Source organism: Paramormyrops kingsleyae, chromosome 23 (genome assembly GCF_048594095.1).
Source record: "Paramormyrops kingsleyae isolate MSU_618 chromosome 23, PKINGS_0.4, whole genome shotgun sequence".
Taxonomy (NCBI): domain Eukaryota; kingdom Metazoa; phylum Chordata; class Actinopteri; order Osteoglossiformes; family Mormyridae; genus Paramormyrops; species Paramormyrops kingsleyae.
This window is the reverse complement of record NC_132819.1, coordinates 20,977,511-21,001,410: the sequence shown is the minus strand read 5'-3', so window position 1 is coordinate 21,001,410 and position 23,900 is coordinate 20,977,511. Positions and strand designations below refer to the sequence as shown.

The window sequence follows — 23,900 nt, the reverse complement described above, 5'->3', positions numbered from 1 at the left end:
CCAATTTTCCCTTTACGATTAGTCTAGTAAAATTGGTGAAAACGACCCGTTTTCCTTTTTTTCCATGTAATATTGGGAAACGAACATACATTGGCCGCTTGTAATAGGCTGATGAAGTTGAAACAGCAGCGTATAAATTATTTACGTTTCATCAAAACCTGGATACAATACGACGTTCAAATGGAGCGGAACAGCCAAAAAAGCGCTAAACCCGTCCGTCCGTCCCCGGTACCGCCAACTAGCTACCAGCCAGCTGCTTAAAAAGGACTTATATGATTTAATGTCGTTATACTTAAGGTAGCCTGATTCACATCAAGATAACTTTGTGTTATGACTTATTTTATAGCTTACTATTTAAATGTTAAAGAGTGCTGTTTAAGCAATGAAGCGTCCATTTACGTCCGAATGTAATCTCAAACTTTTTCAAAGTTTCATCCCATACGATTCAAAGGTTTAACCTACCAAGGTAATATTTTCTAAGGTAATCATGCATTACATGGCATGTAAGTTTCGACACACAAACCATACTTTTCAATAACGAGTTAACTGTCGTGCCATTGCGTAATATTACAGACAATTCCGGCCCTGCAGCTTTATTAAAGGAAGTGCTTCTTTCAGTGCTTTCGCCCCAATAACTTTAACCAATTTCTTTGTATTTAAGTCGCGATTCAAAAAACGGATGTCGTGGTTCTGCTTTTCGGGAAACGTTCTGGTTTTGCCGGATCTACCAAGTCTCGCCACTTCCGCAAAGTGGGTGAAAAAGTGGAGACACCATCTCTCATTGTGCTAGCGAGACAGATACGAGATGATGCGGTAATATGCATTGTAGATTTGTAATTTCATATTCAACCGCGATCCGCAGGTCTTACCGCCTCCTCACCTATCCGTTTTGCGGCTCTCTCACGTCAGATTGCTGTTTTCGGGCAAAATTCGTATCTTTATTTGCGCGTCTAATATAGACTCCGTCGCTACGCGGCGCTCTTGTGTTTCTGTAGCTATAGGCAAACCAGGTTTGATCAGCCTTGGGGTAGATGTTTCACGTCGCTGGCAGAAGTAGGAGCGCTTCTGCCTCGAAAAGTAGCACAGACGGCTGGGACATGAGCGGTCGAGACTCGGTGGCTGAAATTTGAGCTGGTGGGGGGGGAAAAGAAGGGGGGAAAAACGATCAAAGGGGGCTGAAGTGCGGGGGTAAGCCGAAAGCGTGAAAAATGCGGGGTCTCCAAATGCGGTGATACACAGCGCTTTGGGCAAACAGGTAAGTGAAGACGCCGTTGGTACGAAGGCAGGGTCGGTAAATCTGGCTACTCCGGGAATAAGAAAACATGCAATTAGTCCGATATCCAGAAATCTGCGTGTGTGGAAAAACACGTGTATCCCAGGGCTATTTATCTTAGAATAGGGTGGCACAACACGTGTAGATCTCTTTGCGTGTTTTGGTGCTTTGGGAAGGGTTGGGGTGAGCCGTGGTCGGTGCTGCTGGGGGGTGGATGTGGGATGATGAAGGTAGCGGCAGCTATCGAGGTCTCCTCCATGCAGTCTGTCCTTTAAATGAAGGAGGGGGTTGTTTTTCCGACCTTTTTTAACACTTAAACTCGAAACGACATTTTTTCTATTATTATTAATAATAATAATTTGCTTTTGGTCGACAACCTGAATGCGGAGGCGTTTCCCTGCCAGATAACGTGATATTATGCGAGCAGTTCAGACCTGTAATAGTAGATGCGGCTTTCTCTCGCCGATATTTTTATTCCGTATCTCGCCCGCCTAAGGCTTCTGTGTAGTTAAGGCTACCGTGTTATTTGTGTCGTACCTGCGGCGTGTACATCAGGGCTGTCAGGTGTCCGGAGATGATAATAGCGAGGCAATTGACAAAAACAGACGGTGCTTAAGGATGTGGTTGCGCCGGGCGTGTTTCATTGCGAAGTATCGCCTATTGCTTCACCATCTTGTGTTCGTTTTCAGTGTGCCGGTCCCTGCATTGGATTGCTCGTAGGACAGTAGCCACACACACACACACACACAATTAATAAACCCTTGGCCTGTCTCCTGGCACCAAATGGGCCAGATTTGTCGTTGTCATAGCAACAGGGATCACAGCTTCTGCTGGATCTGTCCCAGGAGGGTCTTCCCGACAGAGGGCTGACAATACTGCCTTTTCTCCTGCATGGTTCATTGCTCAGGAAGTCACGGTCATTTTTCTGGACTCTTACAGCCTTTGTCTGATATTCAGAGAGCATTCTGTTGTCCTAGCTGCTGTACTTGGTTATTTAAACACAATCACAAAAGGTTTGTTTGTATTTTGCTTTGTTTTGACTTGATGGCTGTTTGTAAGTTGCATTGGGATTTGTGTGTTCATAATGCGGTCCCTAGTGGGGGGGCGGGGCACCAGGTCATGTCTGGTTTGAGAGAAACTGGAGCATCTTTCTGTTCCTTTCACATGTTGATGACACCTTCCCCTTTATTGGACATCGGAACCGCAGACCTGGGTCGCTTGTATCAGTATGAGTCTCATTTGTCCATTTCCTTATCTGATCAAGCCCCCCCCCCCCCCCCCCCACCCCGAGGATGGAGCGTTGACCTTCTCTGTAGCTCTGATGACTGCGGGGAGGTGCAGCCCCCCTTTTTCTTGCGTTTCTGTCCCTGGTTCATGTTACATCAGGTCTCTCTAGATTAGTGATTTACACCTGGCCTGGTTACCGATGTAACCCCAGGGTGAGTAATGGAGATTAGCTTAAAGCCGCGATTGTCATTGCCTCTTATGTAATTACAGCCCCCGCCCCATTCCGTGAAGGCACACAGGGGACATCTTGCTTCCAGTTTCACTGGTAACCATTACCTGGTGTCACCTGTCGCTTTGTGTGTTTGTGGGATTAATTGTGTTGTGTGGATGTTGAACAGTTTGAGAAGGAGTAGCTTTTCCCCCAGCAGCTGCCCCCACCCCTCTGCCCCTCTTAGGTTGCCTTAGTCCTGTGCTTTATGTGAAATGCCAGTGGTATCTGCTTCTATAACCGTGGGGAGCCCTTTTGTACCATAAAAGGAGTACATACATAGTAAAGTCCCATTTAATTACCTGTAGCTCAGTTCCTCATTATTTCACTGTCTGTTTACTCATGTATTTCTATTGCATTGATCTATTTAATAGACACTTATCCAACACAACATAAAATTGAGACAGTGGGGTCAGACAGTCCCCTGGAGCAACTGGGGTTAAGGCACTTGCTCAAGGGCTCACCGGTGAAATCGCTCTGTAGGCAATGGGGTTTGAACCGGCAACCTACTGAGTAGACAGAGTCCTAACCCACTGAACCAGACAGCGACCCTGATACCTTCAGTCACTGTGACCTTTGGCCTGTAATGTGACTCAGTTTTCAGATAGATGTTGCTGGGGGGGGGGGGCAATAATTTGCATGTTGGCTGGCGACCCTGCATCATGGTGCTAAGCAGCTGCTGCGGCTTGGAAGGCAGGAAGTGGGTCGTGACTCTCCCCCAAGCTGTCGCACAAGATTGCCATCTGATAACCATGTCACGGGCATCCAGCTGATGTGTCAAAGTTCCCAAGATTTACTGTATCATCGTCAGAGAATGTCGTAGACTTGGGAGGGTGTGTTGGTCACTCTGGGCCACAATTGATTACGATATACTGAAATTCGGCCCAGTGGTTGGGTTTGTTTTGAAGCCTTTGACACTTAACTTTTGCAGCAATTATTAGGTGAGGTTGATCTTACTGCGATTCGATCAGTCGGGCAGAGAAATGCTTTTCATTTTCATTTCAGTCAACAGGAATGTATTTAATGTGTTGATCTAGATTAGTGCTTGTCTGTCAGGAGTATGTAATACTTTGTGCAGAACATAGTTTGTCTCGGATCACGGGTCACACCTGAAGAAACCTTCAAGGTGACTTACATGTTGTTTATTTATACCAGACAAAGCAGCAAACTTGGAGCGATTGAAGCTAAGGCCCCAATGGTGAAATCACTCTGCTGTCCACAAGATTTGAACCAGCAGCCTTTTGGTTTACAGGCACGGAGGGCTGACTGCACTACCCCTACACACTGAGATTCTTTCCATACCAGGAGGCAGTATGATGCGCGATGGGTCGAATGACTTTTGTGCTCATAGCACAGCAAAGGCTATAACCCTTAAAGTACCACATATGCAGTGATAAACCTGATCTCTGTGCAATACTGGAAAGTTAGTGGGAGTTTTTTGGATGCTATTAGTCATCATGAGTAATTACAGGGAAACGAGCTGGGTCTTCTGTGTGTCTATACCAGGGGTGGCCAATCTTATCCGCAAAGAGCCGGTGTGTATGCAGGTTTTTGGGATAACCTGTAGGTCAGCTGTTCAAACCCAGATGTGAGGACTCTTTCAGCCAATCAGTCCTCTAATTAGTAATATAATTAGGGAGTTGCAGCGAAAACCCGCATACACACCGGCCCTTGCGGATAAGATTGGCTACCCCTGGTCTATACTGTGTACTTTTTAAAATGGCATTTTGGGACATGAAGGGAGATTCTCATCTACAAGGACCAGAGTTTTCTCTACTAGTACCTCTGTTTTATGATTTGGTTTGGTCAAGTGGAAGAAGGGCTAGTCTGAGACCGTTCGTTGTGTTAACCAGTGACCTGTTCTGCTCTATAGGCTAGTACAGGAGTGGCCAATCTTATCCGCAAAGGGCCGGTGTGTATGCAGGTTTTCGCTGCCACTCCCTAATTATATTACTAATTAGAGGACTGATTGGCTGAAAGAGTCCCCACACCTGGGTTTGAACAGCTGACCTACAGGTTATCCCAAAAACCTGCATACACACCGGCCCTTTGCGGATAAGCTTGGCCACCGCTGGGCTAGTAGGAGTTTCTGCCCTAACAGTAAAATTATTGTGACTTCTCTTTCAGGCGAAATCCACGTAAATTTGTAACTACCACCATTTCTGTTTTTCACATCCTGTGTTCAGTTCATGTTCCCCCTCGCCCCCCCCAAAACTTTCTGTTTTGAAGACCCCCCTCCAATCTTCTGCTGCCTCAGTTTCTCCGGAGGTTGTCCTCCAGCTTTGCAGGGGTGTGTCAGCTGTTGTAGACATCTTAGGGGAGGTTGTGCAAACGCATGACAATGTCAAGCCTTGCCATTAGCTTCCTCTAACTCAAGGGTCTCCAACCAACCCCCCCCCCCCCTCCCCAGTTCAACAAGCTTTACCAGTAGCTCTTCTCCTCCCCACTTGACAAGCTTTACAGGTCCATGATCATCAAAAGATTGTCAGTCTAATTGATCAATTATACCTGTGTAGTGAAGTTTTGTAATGTGCGATCACCCCCTTATATTTCCAGTAAAGATGTAATCTGGTCATTCCTTGGGCCACAAGTATCACAGTCACCTGACAAATCTTCCCATTTCCTGTTCTACTGTCTGAAAAATTTGGACCCTTAATTTCACTATTTTTAAATCAGAAAACTTCCAGAAAGCAGAATTATTTATTTCTTGGTGCTGCAGTAAATGTTCACTCATCTGGAAGTTGAGCAGCAGTGTGAAGTATTTCACTTTTTTTTATTTAAAAAGAAAAGTTTATGGTCATGGATTGTCTATCTCTGTTGAGCAATGATCCACGAGGGTGTTAATGTGTTAAAATGTGCTGGAGATGGCGGAGGCTTACAGGTTATGCAAGCTGTCCTTGTGTAAAACCAGTTTGCAGGCTAGATAGTGTGTTAATGTTTTCTGATGGTTTATGGACAGATAAATAACATTTACAAGCTATGATTCATATGCTTAAAATAACAAAGTAGAGTTACATGTGATTAAAACAAAGCCAGTTTAAGTTAAGATGACCCCAGCTTAAAACCACCGCTTGTCTTTTTCGCAGTGTATCCTTCGCTACTGTGCCGGTGTGTATATTAAATGAAAACACCATGGAGTATTATGGCCCAGATATGTTCCTATCTAAAATACACTAGCTCTAATGATCAGCGGGACCTAAAATGCTGAAAAGGCTGACGTACGTTAGTAGTACTTTTTCCATTATCTCTAAATCGCAAGCTTTCTTGGTGTTGGCAGTAGGTCCAGTTTGGTGCATGTGTTCTCGGGCCCAGAGAACAGGCGGCCTGTAGCCTATAGACGGTCCCAGTCCCCAAGCCCCGCCCATTGCTGTTCTGTCATGTGACCTGCATACTGTTCTTCCCCGTCCGTTGTCTGTCTCCCCAGCAGATGCGATGACTATAGGTGGCAGTCGGAGGAAGTGGTAACGCTGTGTCTCCAAACCCTGGCAGAGATCACTGTGACGCACCAACCCCCCATCACACGGAAGCACCCAGAAAGCCTGAGTACCAGCGTGCCTCGCCGCATTCCTCCCGTTGGGACCACCATGGCCGTCCGCTTACTCTTCGTCCTGGTCCTTCTGGGCCACCTAGAGGTCTCTGTGACAAAGCTGGTTCCTCGGCTATCCTTCCCCTTGGGTAAGCGTCTCCTCCACGACCATGTGGCCCTGAGCTCCTGAAGCTTGAAGTGTTGGTTTATTCAAGCGTGTGTTTGAGGTTTTGTTTCTTGTGCAACATCATCTGTCCAATGAAGCATAACTTGCTTTCATTGGTTATGTTGTACTGCTCTTTGTTTTAATTTTTATTTTTACTCTAATTAGTTGGCCATGAACTTTTAACTGAAGCTAACTTATTTTGTTTGTGAATACTTTTTAATTTCAGCATTTTCTTTCAAGAGAGCACAGTGCAGCTTTTGTGAGGACATTTGTGTGTGTGTGTGTGTGTGTGCGTGTGTGTGTGTGTGTGCGTGTGTTTCCTCTCCCTCTGAAACAGGGGTCGTTCAGTCTGCTTGGTGACAGCGCTCAGTCAGAAGAGCTCATCATATGACCATTTCAGATTTGTAATCCTATTTAAACTGTCCAGTAGTTTTGTGGGGGAAGATTCACAGCCGTTGGATTTGATGTGGCAGACTGAAAATCCTGTCCAATGTCTTGCTGATATAAATTTGCCGTTTGTCTGTTGCTTAAATAAATGCAGATTATTTTTTAATCTTTGGCAGATCCTGTGTGGGAGGGCACACTGTTCCATTCCAGGGCAATATACTCAGTTTTGTGGCATCATGCAGGGGGGATGGTGTATTTCATATGTTCCGGAGCGACTGCAGAATGGTTTGTTTCTCATAGTCAGTTTTGTTGAACCTGTGGATCGCTTGGGGAGACCATGGCAAGAAATACAGATTGCACCCCCATGGTCTCCGTATAAACTAGCCCTGGTGTCATATTTAGTTTATATATTTCTCGTGCTTTTGATCTCTGTTGTGGTCTGTAAACACAGCCGTGGGATGGAAAGTTTATCATTTATGTGACTATTGTTTAGCAATACGCTCGCTGTGTTTTGCAAAAAGCCGTCTTTGTCCTCTGGGCAATGTGCTTCCGCTTGTTTTTAAAAATATCTCTCCCCGATAAATATTTACTTCTGTAAATATGTGTAGTAATACTGCAGCGTTAATGTTTGTTTTAATACTCGTGTTCATATACAGTACTGTGTAAAAGTCTTAGGCAGTCAGTCTAAATGTTTAAAGCTATTTATCTGGGTAGATGTATATTTGCTCAGAATGAAAAAGAACACAATGTAACATTAGAACATATGCAAATTACGAGTAACAATAAAAACTAACAAGAACATATTCTCCAGAATGTTACCGATATCTTCCTGGGTGACTAGATGAACACCGCTTCAGTTGTGTTGAAGTCAGAAAGGTGATTTGCATGATTGCTGCACATCCTGGTTTTTGAAATGGCTAAACTGATGCACTTTAACAGACATGATCTCATGGTTTCACAACCACCAGAAGTTTATTGAAATATTTTCTTTGACTGAGACATTTGCACAGCACTGTAAAACTATAGTACTGTACTACTGATGTTAAGTGTAGTGTGGGTTTCTGTCAAATTTGAGAGTAATCTTGTCAGCCTTGTTTTTCTTAACCTGTATTAGTGTTGGTTGTATATTGTGGGGAAAGTAGTTGACGAGGCCAGAGTAGCGGCAGAATGCATGACTGTCACAGATTTGTTCACTGCATTTCTGACATGCCAATGCAGTGACCTGGAGCTCTGCTTTTCACTGCTATCGTGTGCTTCTTTTTGTAAGAAGCCATTATTACCCCAAAAATATTGGGAATACGGTCAGTTGATTTTTATGGCAAAAAATTTTTTTTTTTGTCTATCAGTCCATAGTGATATCATCACAATATTATTTCAACACTCCATTTTTTTCCCCTTAAAATTTCCTTAGGATTCCCCATAAACAGATTCAGAATGTGTTAAATTACCACACATTGAATGGATTGCAAACCGAGAGCTAATTTTAAATTTAGCCTTAGGAAATGTAACTTTGTTGTTGGGCAAAAACACCAGTGAATGCCGACAGTACGGTTTGTTGCTGGGTTTTTCTCTCTGCCTTGCAGCTCGTTCCAGTGGATGGATTTGACATCGCCGGAGTCTGCCACTGTAACACTGTAAACACTCGCATTCTCTACGTTCTACTGGACGGCAGTGCTTCAGGTGGTGAAACTGGTTCTCGGTATTTCCAGTTTTAATTGGCGCGAGGTTTCAGCAGAGTTTACTGTGCGCTGCACCAGTCTGCTTCATGTTGGACTCTAAATTTCCGCCACTGGCGTCTTTTTACCTTGTTTATCCGCAGTTTTTTAAAAAGATGATGTAGCTGCTAATCTGTCATTTTGTTCGCCCCGAAGTTTCCTTTGAAGGAGCCCACATCCCTCCCGTGACCCGAGTATATTAAGGATGTGTGGATTGAAGATACCTACTGAAATATCAGTGCGTCCGGTCTGAATGTTTCATTTTGAGAATCAGTTCTAAAGTTTAAAAATATATTTTTAGCTAGTAATGTTTATCTGATTAAATTTGCTGTCATCCCACCCGAAATCGTCGGCCTTGGCCCCAATATCGGTGAAGGTGTTTGTATCAGGCTACCAACCTTGATATTACTTGCAGCCGGATCGAAAAGAAAATCTGTGATATCTCCCATCCCTAACGCTTTCTACAAAAACTGTACCACGTGCCGCGTTCCGCTAATTCAGTCGAACTTGCAGTGCATTTCTTGAGTCGAGGTCTGTCCATAAGACAGTGATTAGTTGGAATCACGGCGGGTTCTGTGCAGCGTCAGGGAGGCCATGTACCATCAAGCAATATTCCTTACTGACAATTTATTCACGTTTTATCATTTTCTTATCGTCTAAATCTTGCATGATGAGTTAGGGCCGTCGTGGTGACTGCAGAATTGACAAGTCAAATGCCACAACCACTATGATCATGTATTTGACCTTTTTTTAAATCTTTATTTTATTTATTTGTTTTGTGGGACTAGGGCCCTCTTGTTTTACAGTTCAGCGCTTGTGTTAAATATGACTAATAGTGTAATTAATCCCTCCACCTGCGCACATCTCCTGCTGGTGAGTTTCAGTTTAAAAGAAAAAAAGAAAGAAAAAGCAGCTTTCAGTGGAAGCTGTGAATCGTGTATGAAATTTACATGTTGAGATCCATGGGTAACCACGGCGATGTTGGTTTGTTCTGTGTTTGTCCAATTTAGCTTGTCTTTTTAAATAAAGCACTATGACGGTTATCGGTCATTGGACTCGTGGCGGTACGGACACCGATGAGCGTATTTTTTGGGCGGTGGGTGCTTCATTATTCATGTAAACAAGAAGTGCACATTTAGGCTGGCATCCATGTTCAAATATTATAACTATATTTCTTTTAAATGCCCTTATGATCGGAAAATGACTTAAAAGGGATAGAAACTTCTATGTTTTATGATTTATTTCAAAATAATGTATTTTTTAAAATTTAGTCCAGTTTACGGGACCACAGATGCATCCTTGAACACTCGCATTGAAAAAGCAAGAATATACCTAATAATAGCCTAGCAATAAAGCTTATTTATATAGCACTAAAATCTGAATAAATGATCATTCGCAAATTGCGGCGATGAGCCACCCTAAATCACCGAAGGGGAGATTGCTGCGCCAGCCCAATGATAAGTGTATTTATGATATCATCTAGGCGAAACTGGCAGCAGTATGGTCTTTCATTTGTCACAGAGAAGAGATTTAAATTTCCCTGCCACCTGTTTGAGCAGAGAGAATCGAAACTGAAGAAACCTTTAGGAAAAGGAATTGAAAATCACATAATTGACAAAAAGACAACCATAGAGGGCAGAATTGCTGATTGGCGGGTTGTGATTGTTTGTTTATGCATTCAAGGTGGCTTTTGTTCTGCTTTGGCTTATCCATGCAGTTTTATGTTTTGGGGTAAAAAAAAAAAAAATGCCGACCTTTTTGCATTAAGCCCTGTTTTCGTTTAGGCCGGTCCATTGACCATTATGGGGAAGTGTGGCTTCCCATTGTTACGCAGTCTCATGTAATTAGAGTTAATGTTCTTTCCCACAAGGCGTCGCAGCTCTTTCCTCTGTATGTGTAGATGCAGATTTTACTGGAGGATTCTGGGCACTAGCTGTGCTCTCATTAAATTTCTTGCATGAATTATAATCGAATTTTCTGTAAGCCGACAAAGTGAATTTGCTTGGTGTTTCCATCAATGAGTGTCATGCCATGTATCATCCCACGAGATTCAGACCCATGTCTCAATCTTCAGCATGGAGTGAACTTTGCACCAATTAGTAGCTCCAAGTGAAGTGGAGCTCTCCTGAGTTGTTCTGAGAGCAGCATCCTGAGAAATGGCTTGCTAGCGATAATTAGGTGCAAAGTGCCTAATTACTTTTTCCATATCTTTGCAAATACCACCTCAAGAAAATGTGGGAGGTCTTTTTTGATAACTGAGGTTTAATTGTTTTTCAGTTTTGCGTCATTAAAATGAGCAAAAGGTGGGTCAGTGGAAACGCTACTAGAGTGACCAAGTCCTTCCTGCAACCTGAACCGGTGACCCTCAGCTCTCCCTGACCGTGATCCTGCCCGTATTTTGTGATGTGACTATTTCCGCTGGTTTAATCTTGCAGGTTCCCGTAAAGAGGATGAGCTGGGGTGGAGCGGGTTGTCTGCAGAGCTCAGTGGGTTACAATGTGGCGTCTGTGATCGCTGGTTCAAATCACAGAGTTAGCGGGTTGATTTCACCATTAAGCGCTTGAGCAAGGTGTTTAACCTTCAGTTGTTCCTGGGACTGTCTGACTGTTTCCTCAAATGTATGTTGTTTTGGATAAAAGCATTTGCTAAGTGAATGTAAACATTTTAAGCTGCTTTCATGTCTGCAGAGGGGCTCCTTAGGTAGGAGGAGGTCCATGCAGTGGCAGTTATGGTCCATGCAGTGGCAGTTATGGTCCATGCAGTGGCAGTTATGGTCCATGCAGTGGCAGTTATGGTCCATGCAGAGGCAGTTACGGTCCATCCAGTGGCAGTTATTAATAACTTGGGTGCAACAAAGCCACAATACACCCCCCACCATCCAGGTGTCACTTACTGTTGAAGATGTTAAATTATTGTAGTTTAGTCCTTTTTGGGTGGAGAACCTTAAGGTTCAGGAAAGAGAACAACATTAGGACCATCCAAAAAAGGTGAATTGTTTGAAATCTGATATTGATATGAAAGTTCTACATTCGTCTCCAGAATCCTCTATCCGTCCGGTGAACTGAACACTGGTGTTGGTGAGTTTTCACTGCTTTCTGGCTGATGGGCATGTGAGGGGTGACTGAGTCAGAGCAGGGTATTGCTGACATGACGTGTCCACAGAGGAAAATGTACGCAGGGGCCGGTGACAGGGAGGCGGCAGGGGTGCGGCTGGCTTTCTTCCTGAAACCTTGTGGGTGGCTCAACGGCTTCTTTGTAATATTCACACCACTTCCCACCCAGGTTCTGATCTCATGTGGCACCTTCAGACTTTGCATCATATGTCGAATATTGAGAAATAAAAATATCTCCGTTCCATTTGAGCTTATATGAATGGTATATTGTATCACTCTGCACTTTTTCCACTATTTTATTGTACTATTTTATTTCCAGTTATTCTGTTTTTCTTCATTCATGTTCTCTCTTGTCGGTGAATGTATGCACTAATACATTAGCATTAGTTTTAATAAACTAGTACAAATGTCCAGTGCATGTAGTTGTACTTGGCCAAGAAAGTGAATTCTGATTCTGAACTTCCATGATGGACGACGCTTTTCTGTGCGCAATCACGGTGGAGATCAGCCGATGTCCCACAGTCGCCTTCGTTACGCAGGGCTCCAGGGCCCAGGTCTTATCCACGCTGAACCCCCCCCCCCCCCCCTTCAGATCTGTTAAAGGGCCTCTTTGCTCCCCTGTGGATGTGTTTTAGGAAGCTGTTGGGGGCAACATGTTGTGGCTGTGATCGGAAGGTCGTTAAAATCCCACGATCAGCAGAGTGATTCCACTGTTAAGCCATTGAGGCAGGACCCTAAGCCCCCCCTCACTCAAGGGGCCGGCTGATCCTGCTTGTCATTGCGCTGCCATGATAAGAAAATACCTTGCATTTTAACCCGTATACCGCAAATGAAGTCGAGTTAGCATACAAAGATTAAAACACATTATATATTGTTTTCATAGCAGCGCAGATGCACATAAATTAAGTATGCATTTGCGCTTTTACAAACAATCGATGTTTCGTTCTTAACGGTGAATGCGTACTTGCGTGCCAGTTATATGCACTCCTGCATATAATAGTTTTTTGATGCAATATTTTGTGTTTTAGGGCTGAACAATATTGGGAAGAGTTCACATTGTGATATTTGACATTTTTGTGATATTTAGGAATTGAAAATGTAATATATAGCCAAATAGAACTTATTTACAAACAGTGTCAAATAAGTTGGTGGTATTGCAGTCAGTTGGGCCATCAGACACAAAGCAGCGCTGGTAAAGCATTTACTTTTGCTCAATATCGTCTCTTTGGAATACACAATATTTCCAAATAGTGGAGAACGATTGTTTTTTCGTGACCAATTCTTGTTCTCTTTTCCTCCCATTTGTCCATCTTTAGTGTCTCACAAAAACGCCAACAGCACGGACTGGAATGATGATTGTCTTGAAGTGTGAATGCAGAGCACATGAAAAAACAGCAGTTTTTTTTTAACGTGCACTAGACAATTTTGAAAACGGAACCATCGTTAAAAATGCAAAGCTTGCTGAGGTTTGTCTCCATTGATGGTAAAAATGTTTAGCGCAACTTATTGATGAGTTGAACCCAGCAGACTCTTGCGGTTCTTGCGACATGACAGTTGCGTGTGCATGAAATGCCGTGTCAGTATTAATATCACACATTGTGCAAGTCCGGCATGGTGGGTTGTGATGTCGTTACTCACCACTGCTTTCTGTGTGGAGGCTGCATGTTCACCCTATGTGAGCGTGACTTTACAGCGGATCCTCTGGTTCCTTTCTGCTTTCCAAAAACATGCAACTTAAGTGAATTGGAGTGTCTAAATTCAACATATGTGTGACTGTGTGTGCACCCTGCAGTGCCTGGTTGGTTCCTGCCTCATGCTAACTATATATTACATAATCGTTCATGTATATCAATGTATAAAGAAATACTTGCTGAATTGTCAGATTAATCGGTATATTATTCAATTTTTGATATAATCAATAGTGATAGCCCCAATATCTATCCACCCATCAATAGTAGATCATCTCAGCAAATTGTACAACCCCCCCCCCCCCAAACAACCCCCCCCCCCCCCTAACTAGAGGGGCAGGTGGTGGCTCTACTGTTTTATCTAATTGTCAGTCCCCTCATTCAGCCTGTTCCCATGCAACTTTTCCACATTGTCTAAAATTCTGTCCCTGTATTCTGAGTCAGGAACGGTCACTCTGCAGTGAGTCAAATATTTATTTTGCCGACAAAATGAAGCACTCCTGTGCGTGTCTAAAAGAGCATGTTTGACCTGAGTCCATACAACTGAATTTCTGTTGAAGGGCGAAGGGTCAGGCTGCAGACCTCACCTGTCAGTAAACACCTGTCAGTAAACACCTGTCAGTAAACACCTGTCAGTAAGCCTCATCTGAGGACAAGGAAGTCCAATTATGGGCTTTGTATTTCGATGTAAAAGTTTTTCCTAAGACCATGGATTGAAAGACCACTGCCTACGATGTAAAACCATTTTCTCCCCGCTAATATTATATTATGTATTTTTATACTCAATGTCTATTGCGTTGTAAAATGGTTTTAGCAGTGAAGGACTTCATTAATCACCTTCTGTGGAGATTGTTGTAAAGTATTCACGATCTATGATGCTTAGAAACATTTTTGCCAGTTAATGACCCCTTTATAATGGAGATATGCATAGGTATGTTCAGAGAGAACTGTTAATAGTATGCAGTGAGGGGTGAGGTGTAATAAATGGAAAACCTACATCATCAGACAGAAATTATTCCTTGGGGGATTTCATTTGCATCTCCAAATAAACTTGCGGATTTCCTCTTTAGTGTTTTGTTTACTTTAACACTGTATTCATAAAGGCTGCACTGACACGAGCTTTAAACATAAACCCTTGTATTTCAAATGATTAAAATGACCACAATTATCATGGATATCAGTATTATCTTGTTAAAATGTGCCAGAAATTTTCAGAAAGTACAGATACAGAAATTGCAATCATTTCACTATAATTTCATTTTATGTTGAAAATCATGAATACAGACTGTTGCTAACTTTGGTCAATGCTGGGCAGTATTTTACATGAATTATTTTTAAAGTGCAGCCATAGTTTTGATGATAATTAAAATTTGAAACGGTGATATTAACTGTGAGGAATTTTATCGTGGTTTACCGTGAACTTAGTAACCGTTTTATCCGTGGTGCAGAATCTATCACTAATTGTAAAACTGAATCCCCAATTTGTCACTTTGCCTTCAGTGTCTCTTTACATGATGTCATACTAATTAAAGCATATTTCATGATAGATTGCTTAGCGCCGAAACGAAGATGCCGATAGATGTCTCCTTATCTTCCCTGTACGTCATTCACGTCATTATCTAACCCGCAGATGAGGGGTGAATCTTGATACCAAGGAAGCAAAGATTATACTTAGGATCTTGGCAAGACCGGTCTTGTTAACTTGCCTCGCAAGTATAAGCTTAGGGCACTCGAGTTTGTTAACCCTAACCCTAACCCATGGGATTGGTCTCATTTGGCGAGGATGCAATCGATGCATCCTTGATATTTGGGGCAGGGCAAGAACGACATTTAGGAATTTTTACCATTCTCTGCACTTCTGTTCTTAGTATTGGAACTAGTCTTTGGCAATGGAAGATGATGTAGAATGGGTGTGATGAAGTACTCTTATTGAGAAACACCTGATATTTACTGACAGGTCTGCAGCCGGAGACTTTTGATCAAAGGCCTCCAGGGTCATCGGTCAGCAGTGGGAGAGATTGGGGATCTTAAAGCTGCTTTTCAGCTCATCGCGGTGGTGACGTTCACGGCCGCTGCATCCTCTGCCGTCCGCAGCCACCTGTTATCGCTCAACTGTTTGAAATGTGTCCTCGGGCTGAAGCTGAACCTCCATAGGTTTACCCATGTGCTTCCAAAGCCGTTTAGCCGCTAATCGCGAAGAGTTCGCAAGCTTTGACAGACACGCCTGTTGGGACGACGTGTTAAGGGAACAGGCTAACTGGCCAATCCAGAACATAACATATATACAGCCCTGTTTTAACATCTCAGATCTCACCTGCAATAAGCAGCTATGGGCAGATGTCTAGTGTACATGGGCAGGTTGGTGTCTTCGTTGACGTGCCTAGCCAGTGGTCATGTCATGGTGTGCTGCATTCATAGGCCCAGTGGGGGTGTCATGACTTATGAGCAGAAGAGTCAGCCAGCTGTGAGATGGACAGCATGAGCAGGCGACATCATCTCTTTGGGGAGCGGATTGATTGTGATAACTGATTGTTATAACTGATTGTGATAACTACTATATTCATATTATTGTCTGTGCACAGCCAAGTTAGCAGATCTCTCTAGCCTAGAACGTGAGATTGGATCCCCTTCGCTCGCAGGCCTCGCAGATGCTCTGTGCTCTCGCTCTGTAAGTCGCATGCATTGCCAGGCTTCCAGTGTGGGGTTCACATGCACGTTTATGTGCCATGTGGCTGTTACCGGAAGGTATCGCTGAGAGCAGCATCCTGAGGCCTGGCTTTCTAACGATAACTGGAGCCAAAAATAGTGTGAACAGCGTTTCACAGCCGGCTGTTTGACATTTGAAGACTTCCGTGGTGAGGCGCTTTTTTGTTGTTTGAACGTTGCCAGACCAGCTTCCCATAATGCATCGCTTGTCGTTCAGGAGGGGTCAGATCTAGCAGCGGCACGCGGTATCTGATGAGGGGCTGTAAGGTTGAGCTGGTCGTGGGAACTGGTAAATGGGAGGTGGCGATCTCCAGTTTCATGCTATTTATTTATTTTTTTGTGTATTTGTTGCAGTGATACAAATAGATTCGTGAGTAAAGCATGAGGTGGTTCTATATAACGTTCTATACACTTTTTTCAGCACCATCACCTGCAAGGTACTTTGAATCTTTATGGTTAAGGGTGCCCTCTGGTGGTAGCAGTGATGCATCTCATCCCCTAGGGACATAATAGTCATTCTCAACATTTTGATCAAGCTGTAGCTGGTCTGAAAGGCCCACAGTGTGGGTGTAACGTTTAACGTTCTGTCTCTGCACACACCTTCCTCTCGCCCCGCTTACAGGCAGCCCGGGTCGGTCCATCACAATGTTCAGCAGCCCCGATGTCCAGAACACCACGATGCTGTCGCTCAGCGATGACAACAATACGCTTTTGGTGGGTGCACGGGATTCCGTGCTGTCATTGGACGTCAGCCGGACGGGTGTCATGGAGATGAAGAGTAAGGTGTGTTTCCTGTGGCTGTTGTATTTTGTCTTTTGAAAGCGGTTGGTAATCATAAGGCATTCCTGAGGGCTTACTGCCCAAAGCCTGCTGAGATTAGTTCGTTAAGGATATTAGACTTACACTCTTTAAGATTTTGGCTAAAAATGAAACCCTTGAAGTCTTAAAGAGTTTTTGCTTACCCAAATTGTCGGATGGTGTTCAGGTTTAATCTGAAATTAACAGATAAGTTTAGAGACTTCAGGAATGTTTTATAAAGCAGCATGTTAGACCCAGGAACCGGTGCAGATGGTGGAGTTACAAACCCATTTAGAGCCGGTCCTACCAGATGAACTTTCAGGTGTAGCTGTATGTTGATCTCATCTGTCCTCCTGCTCTCCTATTGTGGAACTGTCCTGTGTAAGGTCCATAAGAACTTCTCTCACAGGCTTTCAGAAGGTTGATTTGAGCATGCAGTTAGATCCCAGATGGTTTCATACGTCTCCCTCCATCTTTCCTCACAGCTTGATTGGTCACCATCTTCCAAGCAACTTGACGACTGTTCTATGAAGGGCAAAAACAAGGTAAAAATTAATACGTGGGATAGCGCGACATCGAGGCTGAAGAGGCAGCTATCTCCTCGGGTCTCCATGCTTCTTTACCTGTGTTTGATTTAAGAATGAACGCAAGCCAGGTACCTTCTGGGGACCCTTGGCTAGGAAAGGTCTGCCACAGCGAAATAGTCATGCGCGGAGATACCAGTCATTGTGATTTTGCTGAGTTACTGCTTCCTTTCCAGGCAGACTGTCACAATTTCATCCGAGTCCTGAATTCCCTGAACGACACTCACGTGTACGCCTGTGGAACTCACGCCTTCAGCCCCCTCTGCACCTACATAGTACGGCCTGCTCTCCCTCTGCCCATCGCCCCCCGTGGTGTGACCTCCCACCTGCCTGATCTCCACCGGTCTCTCTGCCCACTCTCTTCCAGGACTTGGAGAAGATCCACCAAACTGCCGAGCTCAACGGCAAGTCCCACGATGGCCGGGGACGCTGTCCTTACGACCCCTATCAGAAGAACACGGCCATTGCTGTTGGTGAGGTGCACCGGCTGCACAGGGGCATCATGGGTACTGAGCAGGGTGCCGACATCGGCGCTGGTACTGCTGAGCCTTTGATGCTGTCTCCCATACCTGAGTTTCCTGAAAATGGAGTTTGGCTTTTATGTTTCTTTGGCTCTTAAATGAAACGCCTGTACAGCTGTAGACTGTTGGATGTGTGACATTTTGAAGCCTGAAAATCCAGTCGGATGTTTACATTAGGGCATCTGCTTCCTCTTAAGGAGATAACCATATAGTATAAAGGGGGAAGATTTGATGTGCTCGCCCCCTGCTGACAAGTGTTGGTACTGCCCGTTGTTGCTCTTACAGCTGGGGAGCTGTACACTGGAACGGTGGCTGACTACAGAGGAAACCGCCCAGTTATCTCCCGCTACCTGAGCCAGGGTAACCATGCCGACCTGAAGCTGGACGACACCATGGGCTGGCTGGATGGTGAGCAGTGTACTGGACCGTACTGCTGGTGTGGGGCGCTAGTAACGCTCACTGGAGTCTTGATGGGGCTTATGGCGGATTGAGAGTGTTAACTGATCTGCAGAAATTAAGGTTTCCACCTACCTTCTCTTGTCAGAACCCACCTTCGTCAGCTCGGAGTTCATCCCCAGCGAGGACAAAGTCTATGTGTTTTTTAGCGAGGTGGGCCGGGAGTATGAATTCCTTGATAAAATAGTCGTGTCCCGCGTCGCCCAGGTCTGCACGGTAAGCCCCCTCTGACATCATCAGCCAGCGCCCTGCTTTGAATTTCATTTAATTTCATTTCATTGATTCACATCACTCTCCCAGCGGTCTGCCAGCGCAGGCTGATGGCTTCTGGTAATATTTACTTTGTGGTTTCACTCAGGTGCTTATAGCCACATCCCCAACCACATCCTTCTATCTTCTGTTCCTTTAAACATTTTTAGTCGATCAAAACGATCCCAGTTGCAATGCTGAGGTTGCTTAAAAAAAAATAACAGTAAATATTCGGGCAGAGTTGTCTCAACAGGCACAGAAGGGGACAGGCTGTAGACGTCTGAAAGAGGCTATTTAAACAGCACAGCGCAGGCGACAGGCAGGGTGCTATAAATGTGACGAAATGCCGTAGCGACCACAGAAAGATGCGCTGATGTTCAGGAAAGACAGATCGTTGCAGCAGGCTAGATGTTCCCAGCTGCTATGAAGCTCGGTATTACATCATGCTGGCCTTCTGTCTCGCAGTCATTTTGGCTCATAAATTGAATGCCGCTTTCGGCGTCGTCTGTGTCATTCAGTGGTTTTGATCGAAATTTGCTGCCCTTAATGGCAAGCAGAAAAGGCAGAACTTCAGAGAGCAGAATGTCTTGTCTGCCAGACTGCACCTATTGGTGACAGCGTGAGGTTGTTGCCATGGTTACAGTGTGGCATCAGTCTAGTGCCATATTCGGGCCGTTTGAAGGTAGGAAGCCCATGTGACGCAGTGAAGAGACTGGAGCGAACAGAAACTGCTTGCTTTAAAGAGTCATTAATTAATGGAACAAATTAATGTGAAACGGTTTCAGGTTTTCACAGGTGGTGTAAGACTTTCTCAACACTGTGCATATTTGTTGGGTCAGAATCCAGAAATGCTGGTTTAGCGTTACTTCATTTCTTCATTTTGGTTTTTTTTTTTTTGGTGGGCAGTTATATGAGGGGTAGGTCACTTGAATGAGCCCCAATCCCACCCCCCCGAAGTAAACCAGTAGGGCTGTTTCTCATCTGCAGAGTGACATCGGAGGCCAGCGTACCCTGCAGAGGCGCTGGACCACCTTTGCCAAGGCACAGGTGCTCTGCAAGAACAGGAACCAGCTGCCTTACAATGTGATTTTGGACATAGTCAGTCTCCCGCCACCAGAGGGCGCCTCAGAAGATGAAATGCTCTTTTATGGCATCTTCGGCTCACAGTGGTAAGAATACGTTCTTCCCCCCTATCTGTCTTTGGGGATACATGCTTAATGCATATGTAGACTTTATTTATTGCGTTGGTGTTAAGCCTTATGTTCTCAGACATGCAGCAGAAAAGTGATTCCCACTCCATGGCTAACTTTACCCACACTTGGTTTTGCATGTGAAAACACAGGTTTACGGGACAGTCAGCGGTCTGCACGTTCCAGCTGGGGGACATAAAGACTGTGTTTGCGGGGAACTACAAGGTGTTGAACAGAGACACCCTGCGCTGGGGCTCCAAGGTCCAGGACAAAATGGCCAGTCCTGGACAGGTAATGGCCTGGGGTGTGAGGTTCCAGCGATCATGACACTCGAGTTTGTTAACCCTGAATAACCCTCCAGTTGCTCTGAGGGGTGATTCAGTAATTGATTACTCATGCCTTTCACTCAGCATGAAATAGCAGAATCCCTCTCGCCACATTGATTCATCAGACTAGCGCAGAGAATTTTAAGAACTTGAGCCTCCCCCCTTGCTCCTTCCCCAACAGTGTGGGCTTCACAATGCCAGTGATACAACCCTGAGGTTTGTGAAGGACAACTTCCTGGCAGACCAGGCCATACCCCCCGCAAGCCACGGATTGACCATGGTGTCCCCCGACCGCTACACCAACATCGCGGCCCAGAGGGTGCGGGGGGCCAGCGGCAAACACTACGACGTACTCTTCCTGCTCACTGGTATGGATCCCTCCAACCCCCCATGTCCGCAATCACCAGGATCGGCTTAGAAGATTAAAGCTTAGCCTGGAAAGGCAAACATCTGACTTTTGGTCCAGTGGGGATGAATTATAAGGGATGTTTGTGTGAGCAACTGCTAACAAAAGAAACCAGGACAGGAGTCAAGATTCTAATCAGTCCTAAATGATCAGTCATATTTGTGATCGTCCAACAGGTAAATCAAACATGAACAGGGCGTGTTGAGGTTAAGCTGCTGGTCCGTGTGTTGACTGTGCTGATCCTAGTGTGCTTTTAAAAGCTACTGTCCTTAACCACATATGCTCGCAAAAGCAGATTTAGAATTGTGTTTTAAACAGCCTTGTGTATGACTGTTGTCCGTTAGCAGTATAGAGACTGGTTTTCAATATGAAAAGTTTTAACCATTATTTTGCCATGTCTGCCCTCAGAATCTGGCTTTCTTCACAAAACAGTGCTGTTAGAAACAGGCCCTCGAATCATTGAAGAGATCCAGGTGTTTAAGAACCCACAGTCTGTGAAGAATATCCTCCTCTCAGACACAAAGGTACTGGGCTCTGCTTATTGTCCTTCCCTCCACTTACTTTTGGTGGGGGGAGTTTGCTTACGATGTAATCCCTCTTCACCTAGCTGTATCTAACAGGAAGTGCGCTGTATTTCACAATACGGATAATTCCACCAGCCATTCTCCCTTGCGTCCAGCAGATGGCAGTAAAGTGCAACTCCATTACATGCTGTCAAGTGACATGTGGTCTACCTAATCTAGTTCCCACACAATAATGCAGCCCCCTGGTGGTTTTAAATATGGAGGAAAAGCCCTCTGGGACACAGGGAGCTGGGGCACAAACAGGGAGCTGACCATGATAGGAAAGGAACTGAATTGTAGAATTGCTTTGCCTTGCTTGGTCTGCTGCATAATATGGGCAGAATTACTGACCTACACAGGTCAGGTTTTCATGGGTGCTTACAGTAGCTGCTGGTTTTCGTGTCAAGATAGAGAATGCCACATGAGGGATGTGAGAGCGCTGTTGGGTGCCCCTAGGTAATGCCCGCCCCTCGTTTCCTCCCCAGGGTGTGGTTTTTGTGGGCTTTTCAGAGGGTGTCGCACAGGTCCCCGTGTCAGACTGCTCCTTCTACTCGAGCTGCGCCGAGTGTGTCCTGGCTCGCGACCCCTTCTGCGGCTGGGACAGGTCCCAGATGGGGTGCGTCGCAGTGTCACCCGACCGAGACGACCTGTGAGTACCACTGACTGCTTAAGCCTCTCTGCACCACTAGGTGGCATACTGGCTGAATAACTGAATTCAGATATAACTATTTTTGTTAGAACTAAAGTTGGATAATTGTGCAAATATATATGTGTATATATATACATACACACACACACACACACAAACACTGAGCTCTAATCTCTCTTCCCCCCCACCCCCAATCTCTTTTCTCCCCCCCCCCAAGAGGACAAGACGTGGACGAGGGAAATGTCATGGGTGTGTGCACCGGGCCTAAATCCAGATCTGGTCTGGACAAATCCACCGCAGGTGTGGCTCACCTTACATGTAACCTTACTGTATCTCTTGGTGATTTTATTGGTTTATTGTTAAGATATCCGGGCCAGAGTCTACATTAAGTAGACCGGAGTGGTGTTAAGCGATTGGCTGCTGTTTGCCTGTATGTGGCTTCCTGTTTGGGTCTGGTAGTTAAGATGCCTGTCTCCCTCTCTCAAGCAGCGCAGCTGGTCCTCGTGTCCCTGAACAAGGCGGTGACCCTGCAGTGCCAGGGGGCTTCCCGTTTGTCCACTTTGGACTGGCACTTGCCGTCTGGCCGCTCCCACGACGACTACCTGTGGCTGCCGGGCGGCGGCCTGCAGTTCCTGGCTACACCGGACGCGGTCGGCAACTATACCTGCTACTCGGATGAGAACGGCCACCGGCAGACCGTCGTTGTGTACTCGGTGAAGCTGAAATCCAGCCTGACGCCACGCGGGTTTAACCCCGCCCTCTCGCAAGGCCTGCCCCTCACGACATCGCCGCGCAGACCACCGCTAAGACGGCCCACAGAGGCGAGGCCGACAACCAAAGGGGGGGCTCTGACGAGCGGGCCTATGGGCACCACTGCCATTCACATAGGGGCTGGATCCACAGAGAGCGGGGATGAGCAGGAGGTCCAGCAGAAAAACCGGAACCTGACCACGCTCAAGCAGCCCCAGCTGATCGAAGGAGACTCCTCCCCCAATGTGGGTCAACTGCCTTTGGCCAATGAGAAGACCTACTACCGCGAGCTGGTGACCGTGTCTGTGCTGCTGTCCCTGACGCTGTGCGCGCTAATCCTGACGGCCCTCTATGCGGTGCGGCCTCGAGCCCGTGGCCTGCAGATCTGTCCTAGTGTAGAGCCCGGCAGTGCCAGCCAGGAGCGGACCCCACTCAGCGGCGACCCGCCTCCCTCCGTCCTGTGCAAACAGAACGGGCAGCCGCAGGACAAGTCCCTGGCAGTGAGCAACGGGGCACTGCGGAGCTCCAACGGACACCTTCCCAACACCCCCTACGAGTGATGGGGCCTCACGGAGCTCAATGCAGAGAACCGGACTTGTGACCAGTGAGGTCTCTGCAGGAACTGAGCCGTCACCGAGACTGGAGGGGAGCTGGGGGAGAGTGAGCTAGCTTCAGGGAGAGACTCCTCTACAGGCTAAAACAAGCATCAGCTCTCATCATTTAGACCTGGAGGAAAGAGCCTTTTTAGCTAAATTTTCTCTTTTTCTAAAGCGAGATTGCATTTTCATTAAAAACATCTGTGGTGGTACTGAGTTTTTATTTTAAATTTTTTTCCAAGCTTTTCCTTATCTGGTACGATCTTTGTATTTTGTCAGTTTGTCAGACTAAAAAGTATTATCTTTGTGATGAACAGAACTTTTATTGCTTTAATGCTAAAGCTTGCCAAATCTTTTATGTATTTTAAGTTATTAAAATTTGCCACTTTCGGAATCTATTTTAGTATACAGCTATGGAGAAAAGAACATTTTAGGAAGTCATTTTTAAACATGCTTTATTGATACAATTTAAAAAGTCTATTTTTATACATTTGACATGATCTCTGCCAAATAAAGGTCAAAATAAATTCACAGGGAAGTGCTCCCTAGTGGTGTTCTGTTATAGGTTGTTGGTGCAAAAGTCTTTGCTTCAGGTGCCCATACTGCCCTACAAAGGCAAAACATCAAACATAGTGACTGCGTATGTTATTTTATCAAAAAAGTTTTTCCAAATGCGTTATGCTCAGTTTGGACTGGAGGGGGCCTGATTAGCGTTAAGGTGGGGCAGGAACTTAGAACAATTC

General features: G+C 45.3%; 1 protein-coding gene across 7 annotated transcripts; it reads left to right on the top strand.

The window, feature by feature from the left end:
• The first annotated feature begins 265 nt into the window (after nucleotides 1–265).
• On the top strand, nucleotides 266–23,690 carry sema4ab (sema domain, immunoglobulin domain (Ig), transmembrane domain (TM) and short cytoplasmic domain, (semaphorin) 4Ab). 7 transcript variants are annotated; one of them, XM_023820134.2, is made up of 15 exons: nucleotides 266–297; nucleotides 6,196–6,443; nucleotides 16,692–16,852; nucleotides 17,353–17,412; nucleotides 17,628–17,726; nucleotides 17,819–17,924; nucleotides 18,258–18,380; nucleotides 18,517–18,644; nucleotides 19,665–19,846; nucleotides 20,020–20,158; nucleotides 20,375–20,561; nucleotides 21,008–21,123; nucleotides 21,648–21,811; nucleotides 22,029–22,111; nucleotides 22,298–23,690. In XM_023820134.2, exons 1-15 carry the CDS (start codon nucleotides 281–283, stop codon nucleotides 23,119–23,121), a joined length of 2,637 nt encoding a protein of 878 aa, XP_023675902.1. In that variant the 5' UTR covers nucleotides 266–280; the 3' UTR covers nucleotides 23,122–23,690. The 7 variants fall into 7 exon arrangements, with proteins under 7 accessions (XP_023675902.1, XP_023675901.1, XP_023675900.1 ...); XM_023820133.2 differs by lacking the exon at nucleotides 266–297 and adding an exon at nucleotides 567–750 and having other exon boundaries at nucleotides 22,301–23,690; XM_023820132.2 differs by lacking the exon at nucleotides 266–297 and adding an exon at nucleotides 567–750.
• The last annotated feature ends 210 nt before the right edge of the window (nucleotides 23,691–23,900 follow it).

Coding starts and splice junctions, on each gene's coding strand:
- sema4ab (XM_023820132.2), top strand. CDS start 680: ATGTCGTGGTTCTGCTTTTCGGGAAACGTTCTGGTTTTGCCGGATCTA. Junction 6,444..16,691: donor TCGGCTATCCTTCCCCTTGG/GTAAGCGTCTCC, acceptor CCCCGCTTACAG/GCAGCCCGGGTCGGTCCATC. Junction 21,812..22,028: donor TCACCCGACCGAGACGACCT/GTGAGTACCACT, acceptor CCCCCCCCCAAG/AGGACAAGACGTGGACGAGG.